The sequence below is a fragment of the Borostomias antarcticus genome (assembly GCF_949987555.1).
Source record: "Borostomias antarcticus genome assembly, chromosome: 2".
NCBI lineage: Eukaryota > Metazoa > Chordata > Actinopteri > Stomiiformes > Stomiidae > Borostomias > Borostomias antarcticus.
In genome coordinates this window covers 472249-490748 of record NC_140235.1, presented here as the reverse complement: position 1 = coordinate 490748, position 18500 = coordinate 472249, and the positions used below count along the sequence as shown (strand labels likewise).

General features: G+C 47.1%; 1 protein-coding gene across 1 annotated transcript; it reads right to left on the bottom strand.

The window, feature by feature from the left end:
- Positions 1-271: 271 nt before the first annotated feature.
- On the bottom strand, positions 272-18245 carry inpp5f (inositol polyphosphate-5-phosphatase F; the record flags this gene model as incomplete). Its single annotated transcript, XM_084461242.1, has 20 exons — positions 272-3204; positions 3361-3448; positions 3549-3677; positions 4698-4771; positions 4868-4939; positions 5067-5265; positions 5358-5475; positions 6777-6905; positions 7272-7392; positions 7495-7572; positions 7703-7827; positions 7940-8007; positions 8429-8608; positions 9347-9545; positions 11952-12008; positions 12608-12775; positions 12922-13050; positions 15366-15502; positions 16156-16236; positions 18149-18245. The coding sequence occupies 20 exons, from the start codon at positions 18243-18245 to the stop codon at positions 2079-2081; spliced, it is 3375 nt and encodes a 1124-aa protein (XP_084317368.1). The 3' UTR covers positions 272-2078.
- Between the last annotated feature and the right edge of the window lie 255 nt (positions 18246-18500).

Here is an 18500-nt window from a genome sequence, read left to right as displayed (position 1 = left end):
TGGGTGAGCACGCTGCTGCCCCAGCCTCTAGTCTGCTGGGTGAGCACGCTGCTGCTCCAGCCTCTAGTCTGCTGGGTGAGCACGCTGCTGCTCCAGCCTCTAGTCTGCTGGGTGAGCACACTGCTGCTCCAGCCTCTAGTCTGCTGGGTGAGCACACTGCTGCTCCAGCCTCTAGTCTGCTGGGTGAGCACGCTGCTGCTCCAGCCTCTAGCCTCTAGTCTGCTGGGTGAGCACGCTGCTGCTCCAGCCTCTAGCCTCTAGTCTGCTGGGTGAGCACGCTGCTGAACGCCTGGCTGCTGAGAGAGGTAAGGACACCAGGATATTAAAACACACACAAGCCTTCAGGTCATCTTTCCTCCTGGGATACGCCTGCCTGTGGCAGAAGGTCGGAGAAAAAGGACAAATCCATGCCTCTGAAAACGAGCCCTAATGAGGCTGAGGCTAAAAAGAATCATTGTCAGCACAGTAAAAGGTTTCCTTTTCCCCAGTCGGTCTAATGGGAAGGTCTTTCAACATCATCTGATGAGGTTAAGCCTCTGAATTTGACGACCCACCACATGGCTTCTGCAAGGCTGGGACTGCTGATATACCCAAGTTAAAATACCAGGCTACTCCCTCAATGTACAGCTATGTAACACATTGATGATCCTAAGAGGCCTAGAGAGGGCACACGGTACATACCAGCAGCAACATGTCGTTCCCCACACACACACACACACACACACACACACACACACACATCGCCTCCACCCAAACACACACACACCACATCACGCCACACACCCTCTGAATTCTTTCCAGTCCTGCTCACTTCCTGAGCGTTCAGTATGATGTCGAGGCGCGGCCAGAGGCTGGGGTATCCCAAGATAAAGATGACGTCACCCTGGACATGATCAACAGTACACACACCGATGAAACAAATAATGTAACATGTACGAATAGACTTTAAAAAGGTAGATTCACCATAAATACCTGATATTAAACACCTCCCACTTTGATTTCCTGTTAAGGCAAGTATGCTTGATTCAGGGAGTGCACATAAAGCATTAAACGGTGTCGGTACGGGGATAGTTGCATAACCTCAGTATGCAGCGCTCTTTCCCAAACATGTGACGTTACAGTTCAAGACTATGTGAGGGATTCGTGGTCCAAATATACCATCAGAGACCGAGCACAAACAGAGAATCCTTTCAGTTCCTTTAAAGGTTTACTTGTCCAACCAGTGTTCGTGTGGTTATCTATGCTGAGCTGATCTTTCAATCCAGAGAGTACTGGGTATTCATATCAAAGAAAATGAATGATCAAACCCCTTCAAAATGTTCATTAGAAGTGTAGCAGCCACTCAATCTAGCATCAATATGATAAAAAGCCCAAGTGTGGAGATGCAGTATTTGCCTATGTCCATAAACATGTTGGTCAATGGGGTTTCTACTCAGGGGACGGATATACATACTTACAGTACCTACAATAATTACTGTACATATCAAATAGTATACTCTTATTGAAGTTCTTATCTGGTAATTAATTCCTACAATGGAAAGTTTCCTACTTCTGGAAGGATTACACTTGACAACACTGATATCCATTCAACTATACAGTAACCTGTCTGTTTTCTTAATAGGGTAACGATATTGAACATTGAGCTGCCCTTTGGAAAGGAGGGAAAAAAAAGGTCAGATCTTTCTACTTTAGGCTCTAACTAGGCCTACATCACCAACACCATCACCAACACCAGCCCATTAAGGGATCACACATACATGATAAATTCAGAGCTCGTCTCTCAACATGCCTTGATTAACTCAGTTTTAACCAATACCCTGACATGCAAATGTACGTTTGTAGCTGGAAAAAGCCAAATCAAAGTAATTTAAATAAAACTGAAGGACATTGTCATATTGAGCCAAGGGACTAACAACACAAGACTGTCTGTAAACATTGGCCAGGTTTTCTACAGGGGATCAACAGCAGGGTTCTTAGAGCGCTGGGCTCCGTGTGCAAGCGTATGCTACTACTGTACTGGAAGTCACATACATACATGTATAGAACTACAAAACCTGCTAGAGGCTCCTAGGAAAGCGCTAGATCTGGATGATCCTGGTCTGGCACTGAGTAAACATTGCCTTCAGCTCGTTCTCCTGGGTCTCGTTGATGGCCTCCGGCTCGGGACTCTTCTGGACCTTCGCCACGGCGAAGTTGATGCCTTGAGTGAGTCCAGCCTGGGTGAGGCTGGCCACCTGCACCATGGAGCTCCTGATCTTGGCAAAGGGGGACACCACGCGGCTGCCGTTGCTGTCAGCGGGAGAGGGCGCCTCCACCTGGGAGCCCAGGCTCCTCTGGGAGCCGCCCGAGGCGGCCGAGCTGGGCTTCTGGACGGTCAGGAGGTTGGAGCCGGAGGCGGGGGGCTCCACATCCAGCTGGGAGGGCCTGGGGATCTGGGGCTCCTGCTCCTGCTGGGTGGGGCCTGGCTGCCCCTGTGGGCCCCCGGGGGCCTTGGAGTGTGGAGGCACCGGTGGGTTCTGTGAAGAGGCACCAACCACCTGCTGCTCCCCAAACACCTCGACGGGCTTGGTCTGAGCGTCCTGGACAAACTGGTGGCAGTAGGCGTCGATGGGGGTCCCGAAGTCGATGAGGATGGCCTCCTCGGCCTCGGAGGCAGTCCCGGGGGAGGGGTCGTCAGGACTGGTTTTAACTGGTTCCCCCTGTTTAACGTCACAGCCGGTGACCCTAATGACAGAGGGGATGTTGAGCTCCACACTCCCGAAGGACTGGGACCGGCTGCCCAGCCGCGGGGCCGACACGACGATGCCGCAGCTGGGCAGCACGTAGTCCACGTTCTCCAGGGAGCTGGCGCGCGGCTGCTCCGGGTCCGAGTTGTAGGAGTCCGAGTCCGAGGACATCTCGGAGTGGTCGTCACACAGGTCCTTCCGGGCCCCCGTACCGGTGTTGCTGTCGGACGTCTCCAGGCTGCTGTCGGACTTCCACAGGTTGACGTGCATAGTGGGCTTCAGGAAGTTGACCTTGACGTCCGGCTTGGAGAACGGTCCCAGCCTCCCGAGGGCCTTGGTCTGCTTCACCCGCTGGTTGAGCGACGAGAACTTGTTGAGGAGGAAGCTTTTGCCCTGAGCCAGACCAGAGCTGCCCAGGACCGGGTCGCTGGATCGGGTCTGAATACCCATGATGTCCTCATGAGGTTTACTGTGCCGCCTGAAGAAGAAGAAGTTACAGTCTTAGGCGAACTTGATGGCCGAAACGTCTCTCAATGAACAAATTAGTCAAAGTTGATGATGGACATACTGTCAAAACATAACTATGTAAATAGGACGTGTTAATGATGATGAATGATGAGGTGTTTAAACTGACCTCTCCAGTTTCTTTTCAACCACCTGCAGGTCAAAACCCATCGCCTGCTTAGTTATGCGAAGCATCTCAGCTATGCACTGTAATGTGTCTGAAACAGAATCACAGCGGACGTCACGTCAAGGTCCTTGCGCCAGACATGCGTGGAGTGAGAAACCCATTTGAAATCTTCTGGAATGATTCCCGCTCACCTTTGCCGTCGTCCTCGGGGTTCCTCATGACCGCCCTCAGCGTGTGGAAGTACCCGCTGGTCTCCTCGGTCCTGTAATGAAGACGCATGCAGCAGAACTTTGGCTTCCCGAACAGAGTTGGCTCTGGACCTGCAGGAAGACGCACAGGTCAAAGGTCAGACAAGGAGTTAGGAGTAAATCAATCACTGTATTGAGAGAGAGTGAAGGAGAATGAAGACCACAGCTACAGCGTGTGCTTTAGGATCTTAGGTGCTTTAGGATCTTGGAAGCTTGAGGATCTTTGGTGCTTTAGGATCTTTGGTGCTTTAGGATCTTAGGTACTTTAGGATCTTAGGTACTTTAGGATCTTAGAAGCTTTAGGATCTTAGGTACTTTAGGATCTTTGGTACTTTAGGATCTTAGAAGCTTTAGGATCTTAGGTACTTTAGGATCTTTGGTACTTTAGGATCTTAGAAGCTTTAGGATCTTAGAAGCTTTAGGATCTTAAATGCTTTAGGATCTTTGGTGCTTTAGGATCTTAGAAGCTTTAGGATCTTAGAAGCTTTAGGATCTTAAATGCTTTAGGACCTTAAATGCTTTAGGATCTTAGAAGCTTTAGGATCTTTGGTGCTTTAGGATCTTAAATGCTTTAGGATCTTTGGTGCTTTAGGATCTTTGGTACTTTAGGATCTTAGAAGCTTTAGGATCTTAGAAGCTTTAGGATCTTAAATGCTTTAGGATCTTTGGTGCTTTAGGATCTTAGAAGCTTTAGGATCTTAGAAGCTTTAGGATCTTAAATGCTTTAGGACCTTAAATGCTTTAGGATCTTAGAAGCTTTAGGATCTTTGGTGCTTTAGGATCTTAAATGCTTTAGGATCTTTGGTGCTTTAGGATCTTAGAAGCTTTAGGATCTTAGAAGCTTTAGGATCTTAAATGCTTTAGGACCTTAAATGCTTTAGGATCTTAGAAGCTTTAGGATCTTTGGTGCTTTAGGATCTTGGAAGCTTTAGGATCTTAGAAGCTTTAGGATCTTGGAAGCTTTAGGATCTTGGAAGCTTTAGGATCTTAGAAGCTTTAGGATCTTGGAAGCTTTAGGATCTTTGCCCGAGTGTTCTAGAACCTTCGCTAAGAGAACTGGAAGCTCAGCTCGTCTCTATGGAAACTCCTCACCTATTTCAATCTTCTCCAATCCCTCCAAGCTGAGGCGCTGGTAATGGTTGACTTTGTCTGCTTCTTCATCATAGCTGTAAACAAGCAAATTCATAAAAAAGAAATTTAAAAAGTCATCAATAACGAGAAAACAACAATGTAAACAAAGGTCCACAGATCTCTTGACTTACTAGGCGACGTAGTAAGCGCTGTTGGACAGGAGCAGCAGCACATCCAGGTCTTTGTGGGCTGAATCTATAAGGCTGATGAGCAGAAACAAGCGTGTTATGATGACTCATGGACCAGATAAGAGTGTTCGGTCCACCTCAGCGTCCACAGTGACAAGTTGAGGTGAGCCGTTATGTTGGGTGCTGCTCCGTGAACTCTGACCTCATGTCACAGTCGACGAGGGCCCAGCCCCCGTGGAACTTCTCGTCATCTGGCAGAAGCAGCTGCATGTAGGTCTGCAGCAGGAGGCCGACCTGCTCCTGGGCTCCCCTCTGGCTCTCCTTCTCCTTCTCCTCGTGCTCCTTCTCCTTGCTGAAGATGGAGTACAGGTCCTCGGTCACCGGCAGGCCCAGCATCAGGTCTACAGACAGAGGTTCAGGACAGGCTGATGAGGCCTCAGCGCAGGAGGTGGGTGGGATAACGGAGTGTGAGGGGAAGGTTTAGCGTGCGTACCGATGACGGCCTGTCTGTAGGCGTCCCTGAAGCGGTTCAGGTAGTAGCGGTTGGCCGAGTTCACCCCGTCCTTCATCACGCCCGCCAGCTTCCTCTCGCCGGTCCGAGTGAAATCCCCCTTTAAAGAACGGGGGGGTCAGTATTCAGCATGAGAGTTAGGGCTGGGTTTAAAAAATCGATTCATCAATTCTGAATCGATTCTGAATCAAATGATTCAGAATCGATTCATGAATCCCAAAATCGATCTTTTATTTAATGAATGAAGGAATAAATGAAGGAATGAATAGTTTATTAATTCATTCAATGATTCATTCATTTTTGGAAATCAGTATCGATACCCAGCCCTAGTATTGATGTGTTGCATAACTTGGCATTCATGTAATTAAGGTTACAGCTAAAAAAACAAAACAGGTTTTAGTAACACTAACCGAATCGATATTGAATCGAATCGAATCGAATTGAATCGTGATAATCGATTCTGAACCTTGTGAATTGGAATCGAATCGATTCTTGAAATTCGACTGGATACCCAGCCCTAATGAGAGTCACGCTATTAGGCTCTTTATTATCATATACAACGGCCCATATCAACATTTCAACAAATACAAACTAGAAAATCCCTAAAAAAACACCATGAACTCGTTTTCAAAAGACAGGAAGCTCAGAGTGGTCACTGGTGTCCATTGATGTTCTGACATAAAAATCGCCGCAAAGTATGATTAATATCGGGTTTTGTTTATCATATTAAATCCGTTGACTTGTATTGACAAGAAAGCTGAAATGTTAGATGTAGTTTTGAGTGAAAATAGTTCTATGCTAAATGGTGAATAAAAACCAATATGAAAGACAAAACAAGCATTGGGATAAACACATGAATTGGACTATCCCTCCCAGACAACAGAAGATGGGTTTTGTGTTGTTAATAAACAATCTTCCCTCGTTCCAGTGAGAACCTGAATTACCCACAGTTCAGTGCAGCGCAGTAACCGTCATGATAAACCAGAAACTATGCAAACAGCCTTTCAGGTGACTATTTACCTCATATCTGCCACATTTACAATCCTTAGAGAGGCAACAACTCCAACTAAGGTAGCATTTGACCCTGACAAAAGACCAAGATTTCTCGAGATAAGATAGCAAAAGAACATTCTTGTTCATTTCTTATCTTTACAAGTTTAGCTCTAGATTCCCTCCTACTCTTCCCAAGGTTCAGTGACTCCTTCTGTCTCACTCCCACGTGCTAATAAGCTTCTTTCCATACATGCGGATGAGTCATACAAGTGGTATTTAGACAGCAAATATTTAGAATGGCTTCGTCACCCCGCGAGGCGTATTATCTGTGGAGAGGCTGGTTCGGGTTAGGGTTAGAGGCTGGTTAGGGTTAGAGGCTGGTTAGGGTTAGGGTTAGAGGCTGGTTACCTTGAGGGCAGCAGTGCCGGCGTACTGCCTGCTGATGATGTCACCATTGTTGGCCCACATGACCTGGTAGATCCTGTAGCACCTGGGAGGAAGAGGCTGCTCTGGAGGCATCACACCCAACTTCTTCAGCTGGAGGAGGAGGAGGAGAGGGAGGGAGGGAGGGAGACAGAAGAGAGAGAAGAGAGAGAGAGAGAGAGAGAGAAAGAGAGAGAGAGAAGAGAGAGAGAGTGAAGAGAGAGAGAAGAGAGGAGAGAGAGAGGAGAGAGAGAAAGAGAGAGAGAAAGAGAGAGAGAAAGAGAAAGAGAGAGAGATAGAGAGAGACAGAGAGAGAGAGAGAGCAGAGAGAATAGATGAGAGAAGAGAGAGAGAGAGGAGAGAAGAGATAAATATAAGATATGAGAGAACGGTCACCAGGAACCATGGAGTGTTTATCAGAACACAGAGACGTGAATATTCACTCCTTTTCTACCTGTTGAACGTGTGATAGAATCTCACCTGCTGTTCCATCACGGCCCGAGCAATGGCTGCCTGGACCACATTGGTCCTGTCCAAGCAGTCCATGCAGTTGACCCTGAAAATGCCCTCCTGTTTGCAGATGACCCCTGCCTGGTCCACCCTGAAAGAGGACAACACACTCAGCGTTCATTCAGACGAGGCGTGCCCACACTCAGTTTTGAGATCTTATAAAGTGACCTTCGTGTTTCTCAAACACACTCACCAGCCCCAACCCATGTCTGTGATGATGTCAGCGATGGCGTCGGTCAGCGTTTGCACGTTCTCAAACTTCATCCCTCGACTGAAGAGGAAGCAGAACAGGATGCGGGGGAAGTGTCAGTATTCATGAGAATTAGATCACTTCCGTGTTAAAGATTCACCTTCCTGTTTGACAGAAGTATCCATGCAGGCCGGAGCAGCGGGCTTCTTACCAGTGCTCATGGAAGTCAAAAGAGACGTATGTAAGGTTGGGATTGTTGAACAGAAGAACTTGTTTGAGATATGCATCGCCTATCAACTTCTCACGGCCACTTTGGTCCACTAAGTTAATGATGACCTGCAGAATCAAGAAGGTGTGTCTTTATAAAGTGCATTATCATACTCTCTGTTCAAAGAGCCACTGACAAGGGAATGTAAACAATACCCAGTCGATCTCTGATGCATCTCACCTGCTTCTGGTAAATTCTGAGCTGTTCCTGAAAGTGAGCAGCAAAGTGAGGAACGGTCTCCTTCTCTCCTGAAACACCACAGAGCATCGTAAGGAAACCGCTCACTGACCAGTGATGACTAAACAAGACTGTGTGAGGCACACGCATCATCTAACCCTAACACCTAACCCACACACACCTTCTAACCCTAACACCTAACCCCCACACATCATCTTACCCTAACACCTAACCCACACACATCTAACCCTAACACCTAACCCACACACATCATCTAACCCTAACCCACACACATCAACTCACCCTAACACCTAACCCACACACATCAACTCACCCTAACACCTAACCCACACACATCAACTCACCCTAACACCTAACCCACACACATCATCTAACCCTAACCCACACACATCATGCGCGAGGCATCGTGCTCCAGCCCTCACCCCCAGCGAGGGGAGTGATGTTCGGGTGGGTCACGTGGGTCCTGCTAACCTTTCTCCAGCCGGGGTCGGGGGTTGTAGCGGTAGCCCGCTTGGCTCCAGAACACGGGCACGGACCCGCGGCTCTGGACGAAGGACAGGGTGTGGCTGTGGACGTGGATCAGCTGCTCCGTCTCCACGTAGTTGGCCACGTGGCCCTCGGCGTCCACCCCTCGCCGCTTGTAGCGCATCCCTTCAGGGGGAGAAGACGGTGTTAGTGATGGTCACACTGGACCAGTTACGCTTTAGTGATGGTCACACTGGACCAGTTACGCTTTAGTGATGGTCACACTGGACCAGCTCAGCTTTAGTGATGGTCACACTGGACCAGTTACGCTTTCATTCTGAGTAAACAGGAGAGAGAGTAGATCATTTAAACAGGAGAGAGAGAGAGAGAGTAGATCATTTAAACAGGAGAGAGAGAGTAGATCATTTAAGAGAGAGAGAGAGAGAGAGAGAGAGAGAGAGAGAGAGAGAGTAGATCATTTAAGCAGGAGAGAGAGAGTAGATCATTTAAGAGAGAGAGAGAGAGAGAGAGAGAGAGAGAGTAGATCATTTAAACAGGAGAGAGAGTAGATCATTTAAACAGGAGAGAGAGAGAGAGAGAGAGAGAGAGAGAGTAGATCATTGTTCATAACATGAATCCTTATTGGGCGGGAAAAAACAGTTACAAAAATAGAGCAGAGGATTTAGGTCAGAGGTCGGCTGCTAAGGCCATGCTGACAGAGAGAGTGGTTGTGGGTGTGTGCATGGGTGTGTGCGAGTGTGCGTGCGTGCATGTGTGCGTGCGCGTGTGTGTGTGCGTGCAAGTGTGTGTGTGTGTGCGCGTGTGAGTGTGTGTGTGCGTATGTGTGTGTGTGTGTGTGTGTGCGTATGTATGCGTGTATGTGTGTGTGTGTGTGTGTGTGTGTGTGTGTGTGTGTGTGTGTACCTGCGCGGTGGCGGCTCCGGCGGGAGATGAGCGCCACGGTGAAGCGAGGGAACACGTCGTCCACGCAGCTCTGCTCCCGCGCCGGCGTCTCCGGGCTGCTGCGCTCCTCGTCTGAGCTCTCGCTGTAGTTCACCACCAGCTCCTCCACCTGCACGAAGCCCTGGATGATGGGCAGCACCCACGGGTCCACCCCCGGGACCTGAACAACACAGCAGGTACAACTAACATCACCCCCGGGACATGAAGAACACAGCAGGTACAACTAACATCACCCCCGGGACCTGAAGAACACAGCAGGTACAACTAACATCACCCCCGGGACCTGAACAACACAGCAGGTACAACTACAATCACCCCTGGGACCTGAACAACACAGCAGGTACAACTAACATCACCCCTGGGACCTGAATAACACAGCAGTTACAACTAGAATCACCCCCGGGACCTGAATAACACAGCAGGTACAACTAATAACACAGCAGGTACAACTAAAATCACCCCCGGGACCTGAACAACACAGCAGTTACAACTAAGAACACAGCAGGTACAACTAATAACACAGCAGTTACAACTAGAATCACCCCCGGGACCTGAATAACACAGCAGTTACAACTAATAACACAGCAGTAACAACTAATAACACAGCAGTTACAACTAATAACACAGCAGGTACAACTAATAACACAGCAGTTACAACTAAAATCACCCCTGGGACCTGTAATAACACAGCAGTTACAACTAAAATCACCCCCGGGACCTGAATAACACAGCAGTTACAACTAAAATCACCCCCGGGACCTGAATAACACAGCAGGTACAACTAATAACACAGCAGTTACAACTAAAATCACCCCCGGGACCTGAATAACACAGCAGGTACAACTAATAACACAGCACTTACAACTAACATCACCCCCCCGGGACCTGAAGAACACAGCAGGTACAACTAATAACACCCCCGGGACCTGAAGAACACAGCAGTTACAACTAGAATCACCCCCGGGACCTGAAGAACACAGCAGGTACAACTAACATCACCCCCGGGACCTGAAGAACACAGCAGTTACAACTAATAACACAGCAGGTACAACTTAAATCACCCCCGGGACCTGAATAACACAGCAGTTACAACTAATAACACAGCAGTTACAACTAATAACACAGCAGTTACAACTAAAATCACCCCTGGGACCTGAATAACACAGCACTTACAACTAATAACACAGCAGTTACAACTAAAATCACCCCTGGGACCTGAATAACACAGCAGGTACAACTAAAATCACCCCGGGACCTGAATAACACAGCAGGTACAACTAATAACACAGCAGTTACAACTAAAATCACCCCTGGGACCTGAATAACACAGCAGTTACAGCTAAAATCACCCCTGGGACCTGAATAACACAGCAGGTACAACTAATAACACAGCAGTTACAACTTAAATCACCCCCGGGACCTGAATAACACAGCAGTTACAACTAATAACACAGCAGTTACAACTAAAATCACCCCTGGAACCTGAATAACACAGCAGGTACAACTAAAATCACCCCCGGGACCTGAATAACACAGCAGGTACAACTAATAACACAGCAGTTACAACTAAATCACCCCCGGGACCTGAATAACACAGCAGTTACAACTAGAATCACCCCCGGGACCTGAATAACACAGCAGTTACAACTAAAATCACCCCCGGGACCTGAATAACACAGCAGTTACAACTAATAACACAGCACTTACAACTAAAATCACCCCCGGGACCTGAAGAACACAGCAGGTACAACTAACATCACCCCCGGGACCTGAAGAACACAGCAGGTACAACTAATAACACAGCAGTTACAACTAAATCACCCCCGGGACCTGAATAACACAGCAGTTACAACTAGAATCACCCCTGGGACCTGAAGAACACAGCAGGTACAACTAATAACACAGCAGTTACAGCTAAAATCACCCCCGGGACCTGAATAACACAGCAGGTACAACTACAATCACCCCCGGGACCTGAATAACACAGCAGGTACAACTAACATCACCCCCGGGACCTGAATAACACAGCAGGTACAACTAATAACACAGCAGTTACAACTAAAATCACCCCCGGGACCTGAAGAACACAGCAGGTACAACTAACATCACCCCCGGGACCTGAAGAACACAGCAGGTACAACTAACATCACCCCCGGGACCTGAATAACACAGCAGTTACAACTACAATCACCCCCGGGACCTGAATAACACAGCAGTTACAACTAATAACACAGCAGTTACAACTAAAATCACCCCTGGGACCTGAATAACACAGCAGTTACAACTAATAACACAGCAGTTACAACTAACAGGACCTGAAGAACACAGCACTTACAACTTAAATAAATTTTCAGTTTATACAGTAAATGTTTGAGTTTGTAAAGACAAATGCAGACACTGCTATTTTTTTTTAACAGCCTAATATTCAGTTTTCTTCACTTTTTATAAAAAAGTTTATTTTGAGGAGAATCTCTTGTCCAGGCTGGTCGGTCCAAAGCACAGTTTATCTGTCAAATCAAAACTGTTCACATCAATACCCAGGAAATACTGGTGAAAGGTTGATTACCTGCAGGTCGATCAGCTCCTGAATCATGTGTTTGTTCCAGAAGAACCGGTCATCCACCTAGCAGAGGAGAAACTACACTCACTACACAGCATGATGACGTGATTCACTGAGGAGGGGGTCCTTTTCTCTGAGCAGAGGCCCCTCACCTGAGCAGAGGCCCCTCACCTGAGGAGGGGGTCCTTTTCTCTGAGCTGGGGCCCCTCACCTGAGCAGAGGCCCCTCACCTGAGCAGAGGCCCCTCACCTGAGGAGGGGGTCCTTTTCCCTGAGCAGAGGCCCCTCACCTGAGCAGAGGCCCCTCACCTGAGGAGGGGGTCCTTTTCTCTGAGCTGGGGCCCCTCACCTGAGCAGAGGCCCCTCACCTGAGCAGAGGCCCCTCACCTGAGGAGGGGGTCCTTTTCTCTGAGCTGGGGCCCCTCACCTGAGCAGAGGCCCCTCACCTGAGGAGGGGGTCCTTTTCCCTGAGCAGAGGCCCCTCACCTGAGGAGGGGGTCATTTTCTCTGAGCAGAGACCCCTCACCTGAGGAGGGGGTCCTTTTCTCTGAGCAGAGGCCCCTCACCTGAGGAGGGGGTCCTTTTCTCTGAGCAGAGGCCCCTCACCTGAGCAGAGGCCCCTCACCTGAGCAGAGGCCCCTCACCTGAGCAGAGGCCCCTCACCTGTTTCCACAGAGGAAGGCTGGAGCGGCCCGCGTCGCCCTGTCTCTGCACAGTGTTGGTGAGGTCGTAGGTCCTGCTGTAGTAGAAGGAGTCAGAGTCCATGAAGACCTTGTAGAGGTCGTCCAGCAGCCTCTTCTCCAGGCGCTCCTTCTCCTTGTTCTCCTTGACCTGGAGGGCACAGAACATCAATAACACTGGACAAAGGGTTTCTACTACTGGACCAGATAGATTAATTAAATTTGGCTAAATGAATCGAATCTCTGCGACTCAGTAACATGATACTAATAGACTGGGAAGTACAAATTATGTTCTACCTTTTTCTTAATAGGCTGGCCGACGTTGGACTTGATCTGACTGAACGTTTTCAGCAGGAACTTAGACTCGTCTGGAGACTGGGCAAGTTTTTCACATTTGTCGATCCCAAAGTGATGTTTCTTGCATAGCTGAAAGACAAGGTCATAATTCCCATATTCCAACAAAATGTCATTAAAATACAAGTATCACGTTGCATTTTAATGATGGGTGAAATTATAGTTTTAAAAAGAACTGAGTAAAGTTGTGCACTCAAATTTGAATTGAACTTGAGTTCATAAGTGCCATCTCCCCCCTATCTAAAACCACTTGGGATCATAATCTTAATTGAATTCATGAAATTAGTATGACATTCCAAAGATAGTTATCTTTAAGTGAACAATGCCCTGTGAAACCGCCCCCTGGACCTGCCTGGGATATTAACAACACTATGTCATCGCTAGCAAGAATCACATTCTTTATGTTTATTGCTATTCGCTGCAGATAGTGAAAAGCATTAGTCAACAAAGCCCAAACTAGTGCATTACATTCAAAAAACTATCTACCACAAGCTAACTGGGTTACTTGTCTCCATCCAGGACAGAGAGGGACATGTGGAATAGGTTATACATACCTGAGAATGACCATACTACGTCTGTACATACTACAAGCATACCTGAGAATGACCATACTACGTCTGTACATACTACAAGCATACCTGGGAATGACTATACTACATGTCTGTACATACTACAAGCATACCTGGGAATAACTATACTACATGTCTGTACATACTACAAGCATACCTGGGAATGACTATACTACATGTCTGTACATACTACAAGCATACCTGGGAATAACTATACTACATGTCTGTACATACTACAAGCATACCTGGGAATAACTATACTACATGTCTGTACATACTACAAGCATACCTGGGAATGACTATACTACATGTCTGTACAAACTACAAGCATACCTGGGAATAACTATACTACATGTCTGTACATACTACAAGCATACCTGGGAATGACTATACTACATGTCTGTACATACTACATGTCTGTACATACTACAAGCATACTTGGGAATAACTATACTACATGTCTGTACATACTACAAGCATACCTGGGAATAACTATACTACATGTCTGTACATACTACAAGCATACCTGGGAATAACTATACTACATGTCTGTACATACTACAAGCATACCTGGGAATAACTATACTACATGTCTGTACATACTACAAGCATACTTGAGAATGACTATACTATACTCTGTTCTCTGGGAATGTATTACTTACTTGAAAATCCTCTCTCACTCCTTGAGGCTACCCTGTAACACTGAAATCTTAGCAATATCCTGATATCTCAAATTACTTGGCAAAACACAGGCTACTCCCTGATAACTCAATGTGCTTTCTAAAGGTGTATTCACATGTTAGTGCACCATTGATGCGCACCAAAAGAGAAAGTGATACATTGTTTTCATTTCTCAGCTACTGCGGTTCGCTTTCACACAGCACTTTCTTTACTCTGGTCCAAATGCAGCACCACAAGTCACATGAAAAGGCTCAGTGCTGTCATTGGTCAATATCTTTCTGGGGGCGGGTGCAAGAGCGTCATGAAAAACTCCCAGGAAGAACGAATTTATAATGTGCACAAGGTAGTTTGCGTCGGTCCGAGGTCGCGCGCTTTCACACCGTAACTGGTGCGCACAAGAATTCGGTTGAAGCCGCTCCGAGACCACCCCTTCTGGAGACCACCCCTTCTGGAGGGTCTCGGTGGGGCTGTTTTGGTGCACCTGAGTGCGATTGCTGTGTTCGCACAGGCCTAAACGAAGCGCTCTCGGGCCCAAAGCTCGTTTGGTGCACACTAACTAGCGTCTGTGTGAATACACCCTACGTCTTTCATTAGAGATTCATTCATTGGTCTGACTCACTCATGGTTCATAGGGCTCAGTGCACAATTAAAACAGTACATGTTCATCAGGGTTTCAAACAGAAACCTGAAATGATTGAAAGAACAACATCACAGCAGCAAGTCTTTCTTCTTCTGGAAAACTGCAGGAATAATCTACCCCCCCCCCCCCTTACAGTACAGTGCTGTCAGGATATTGGCCGCGCCTGATTGGATGGCTGCTTGTCGAGGCTGGCTGCCTGTATGCTAATTCCCTCCCCCCTCCCCTCCCCTGGTAACTGCCTTGTACTGTATTTTGTAACTGCCTTGTACTGTATTTTGTATGTCGTAATTGCCTTGTATTTTGTATGTATTGCATTTTGTATGTCGCTCTTTCTTCCTTGTTATGTGTTATCTGTATTGTAAAGCGCTTTGTGCATTCGTGCTGTGAAAGGCGCTATATAAATAAAACTTACTTACTTAGGCTGATGTTATTTGATACTGCAATGTTCTTACTGTAGGCTACTCTCTAAGTCTTCCAGACCGACCACTTTGTCTCACCTCTAGTTCGAGGTCCTGGGGCTCCTCTTCAGACAGGGGGATGACGGCTATCTTTGTGATCTTGTAGACTTTGTGGTCTCCTGGCAACTGGCCAACCAGGGCTTTCTGTCTGATCACCACCAGGCCCAGAGGAAGGTCTGCCAACGGGACCAGGATGAGTAACGCACACATTTCATAAGCTGTGACTTCATCAGCTCTGTCTGTCTGTCTGTCTGTCTGTCTGTCTGTCTGTCTGTCTGTCTGTCTGTCTGTCTGTCTCTCTCTGTGTCTGTCTGTCTGTCTGTCTGTCTGTCTGTCTGTCTGTCTGTCTGTCTCTCTCTCTCTCTCTCTCTCTCTCTCTGTCTGTCTGTCTGTCTGTCTGTCTGTCTGTCTGTCTGTCTCTCTTTCTCTCTGTCTGTCTGTCTGTCTGTCTGTCTGAAATTTCAGTTCCTATCAGACATATCCGTTTTGTTTGCACTACATACTGACTACTGGTAGTTCACTTTAAGCACTCACTGACAGCATCACACAATCATCTGTACAAATTCATCAACTGACCCATCACTGACCCATCACTGACTCATCACTGACTCATCGTCCACAGCTGTAGTTTTGCTCACACGTTCTCACCCTTTGCTAACGGAAAGAAATACTGCATGATAGTGCAGTAATGATAATGCTATGCATAGTTGAAAATGGTCTATTCATTCAACAGAACTACAGCATCCATCTTACACAGACACAGATCAGAAAATACTGCATAATTCCCTGGCTCAACCTCAGTGCTCCAGAGCAGCAGAACGGTACTGACCCGTGTGAAGCTGGATCTTCCCAACCACGCCCTCCACCAGGCCCATGCACACTGGGTTCCACGCTAGCAGCAGGTCTGTGGCTGAAAGGAACAGAGAGAAAAGTCTTGTAGTAGGGAGATTCTACGGAGAACTATTTCAGACGGCATTATTTCAGACAATAAAGGTCAGTCTGGAGTCCAGGAGCATCACCATGTAGGATGTGGTGCTGAAGTACAACCATAGTTGAGCAGTTAAGACGTCCAGAGAACAAGGCATCGGGAAATGGCTTTATAACATAGTAATAACTTGAATAATGACCAGATTGTTATTACTGATATTGTGTTATGACTGCTGGTCATAGAGAGGAACGTCATGGCTGTCTGCGGGCAACGGGTTGGTTCTGGAGCGAGGGTGGAGAACTTCGACTGTAGGCAGCATCAAACAATACCTCTTCCTGTTCCATACGGAGCCAGAGAACTGAATGTACAAAGGAGGTCTTGGCTTGGGAATCATGGGATGCGATAAACATGTCTAGAGCAGAAAGAGAGCTGCCTCATAGCTGTTTGTTTATGTCACACCAACTAAAATATTTGTGTGTGAATGGAACCACATAGGCCTCTTTGTGGAGGAAGTGTAATATTGTGGAAATCCCTCACTGCGGTAGTGTCAACAGGTAGCAGAGACAGAGTAGTGGAAATCCGTTTCCAATTAAATAATGGAACAGCGGTGCAACCCAAACCTGTTCAGGCTGGCTGCACATCCACGTGACTCCAGCCAGCCCACGGGGTCACTCATTCACATAGTCACTCACAGAACCATCACATTACAAACGGGTTTGGTCAAAACATTACATATAGCTAGTTTTACCAGGTCAACTGCGGCCTGGCTGAGCCCTGAATTCCCACAGCTGCTCAGTCAGGGTGCGGGAGGCCTAGGGGCCTCTCCAAGCACAAGAAAACACCAAGTATGAACACCTTGTCCCATAACCGGCTAGACGAGGTTTGTGTTGTTGAGAGAGGCTGATATTAGTGGGGTTTACAGGTCGCTAATCTAGATATGGTTCTGATAGAGAACTATACATGGATAAAAGCTTATGTTAAGATCACTGCAATAACCTGCCAAAGCAAGTCAATAATATAACGTTACGTGGGGGAAAGGTATTCCAATGACCCCTCTTCTAGCTATGGGATGACTTCATTATTCCAGTAGAGACAATCTCCAATTAAGATCATTTCATCACCTTCATAAGTGTAACATACCGGTAACATAACGACAATGGGCATCTGACACTTACAAGTAGGGAAGGGACAAATCCCGGAGTTTGGTGACTCGTCGGTGAGCTATGTGCTTACATAATTACCATTATGTTTGTCACTGCTTCCTAAGAGGAGCTATGTTTATCAGTATACTGCACTGTCACTTTTATTCCTGTATTTCTATTTGTCCTGCCTTTTGTTTTAAATGTCTATAATGTCTTGCTTTTTGTTTTAATGCTTTTAATGTCTCATGTAAAGCACCTTGAATTGCCCTGTGGCTGAAATGTGCTATATAAATAAACTTGCCTTGCCTTGCCTATGTGTAGCAGGGTATCCTAGATGTGGTGGATCTATCCTGGATGTGGTGGATCTATCCTAGATGTGGTGGATCTATCCTAGATGTGGTGGATCTATCCTGGATGTGGTGGATCTATCCTGGATGTGGTGGATCTATCCTGGATGTGGTGGATCTATCCTAGATGTGGTGGATCTATCCTGGATGTGGTGGATCTATCCTAGATGTGGTGGATCTATCCTAGATGTGGTGGATCTATCCTGGATGTGGTGGATCTATCCTAGATGTGGTGGATCTATCCTAGATGTGGTGGATCTATCCTAGATGTGGTGGATCTATCCTAGATGTGGTGGATCTATCCTAGATGTGGTGGATCTATCCTAGATGTGGTGGATCTATCCTAGATGTGGTGGATCTATCCTAGATGTGGTGGATCTATCCTAGATGTGGTGGATCACCTACCCGGTCTGACATTCATGGTCCCATCTTGTCGGCTGCACCAAAGAGCTTGATCGCCCCTTTGCAAAATGTAATGGTCTTTCGCCTGGAACAGCTCCATTATGTCTGCATACAAATACTGGCTACCAAATCCCAACGAGGTTAATAAGAGATATTTGCTGCCCGGTGCGTGGTGGTGGGTAGAAACAGCTAGCTAGTGCTAAGCTAACATTAGCTTTGCGTTATTATACCACCACCACTGCTGGTACGACTGCAGCAGCCAGCTACGGCTAGCTGGTTAGCTTCTCTTATTGGGATATCAACTTGATTATTCCATCCCAAGGACATGTCGTTGAAAGACAAAGCAAGAAAACGG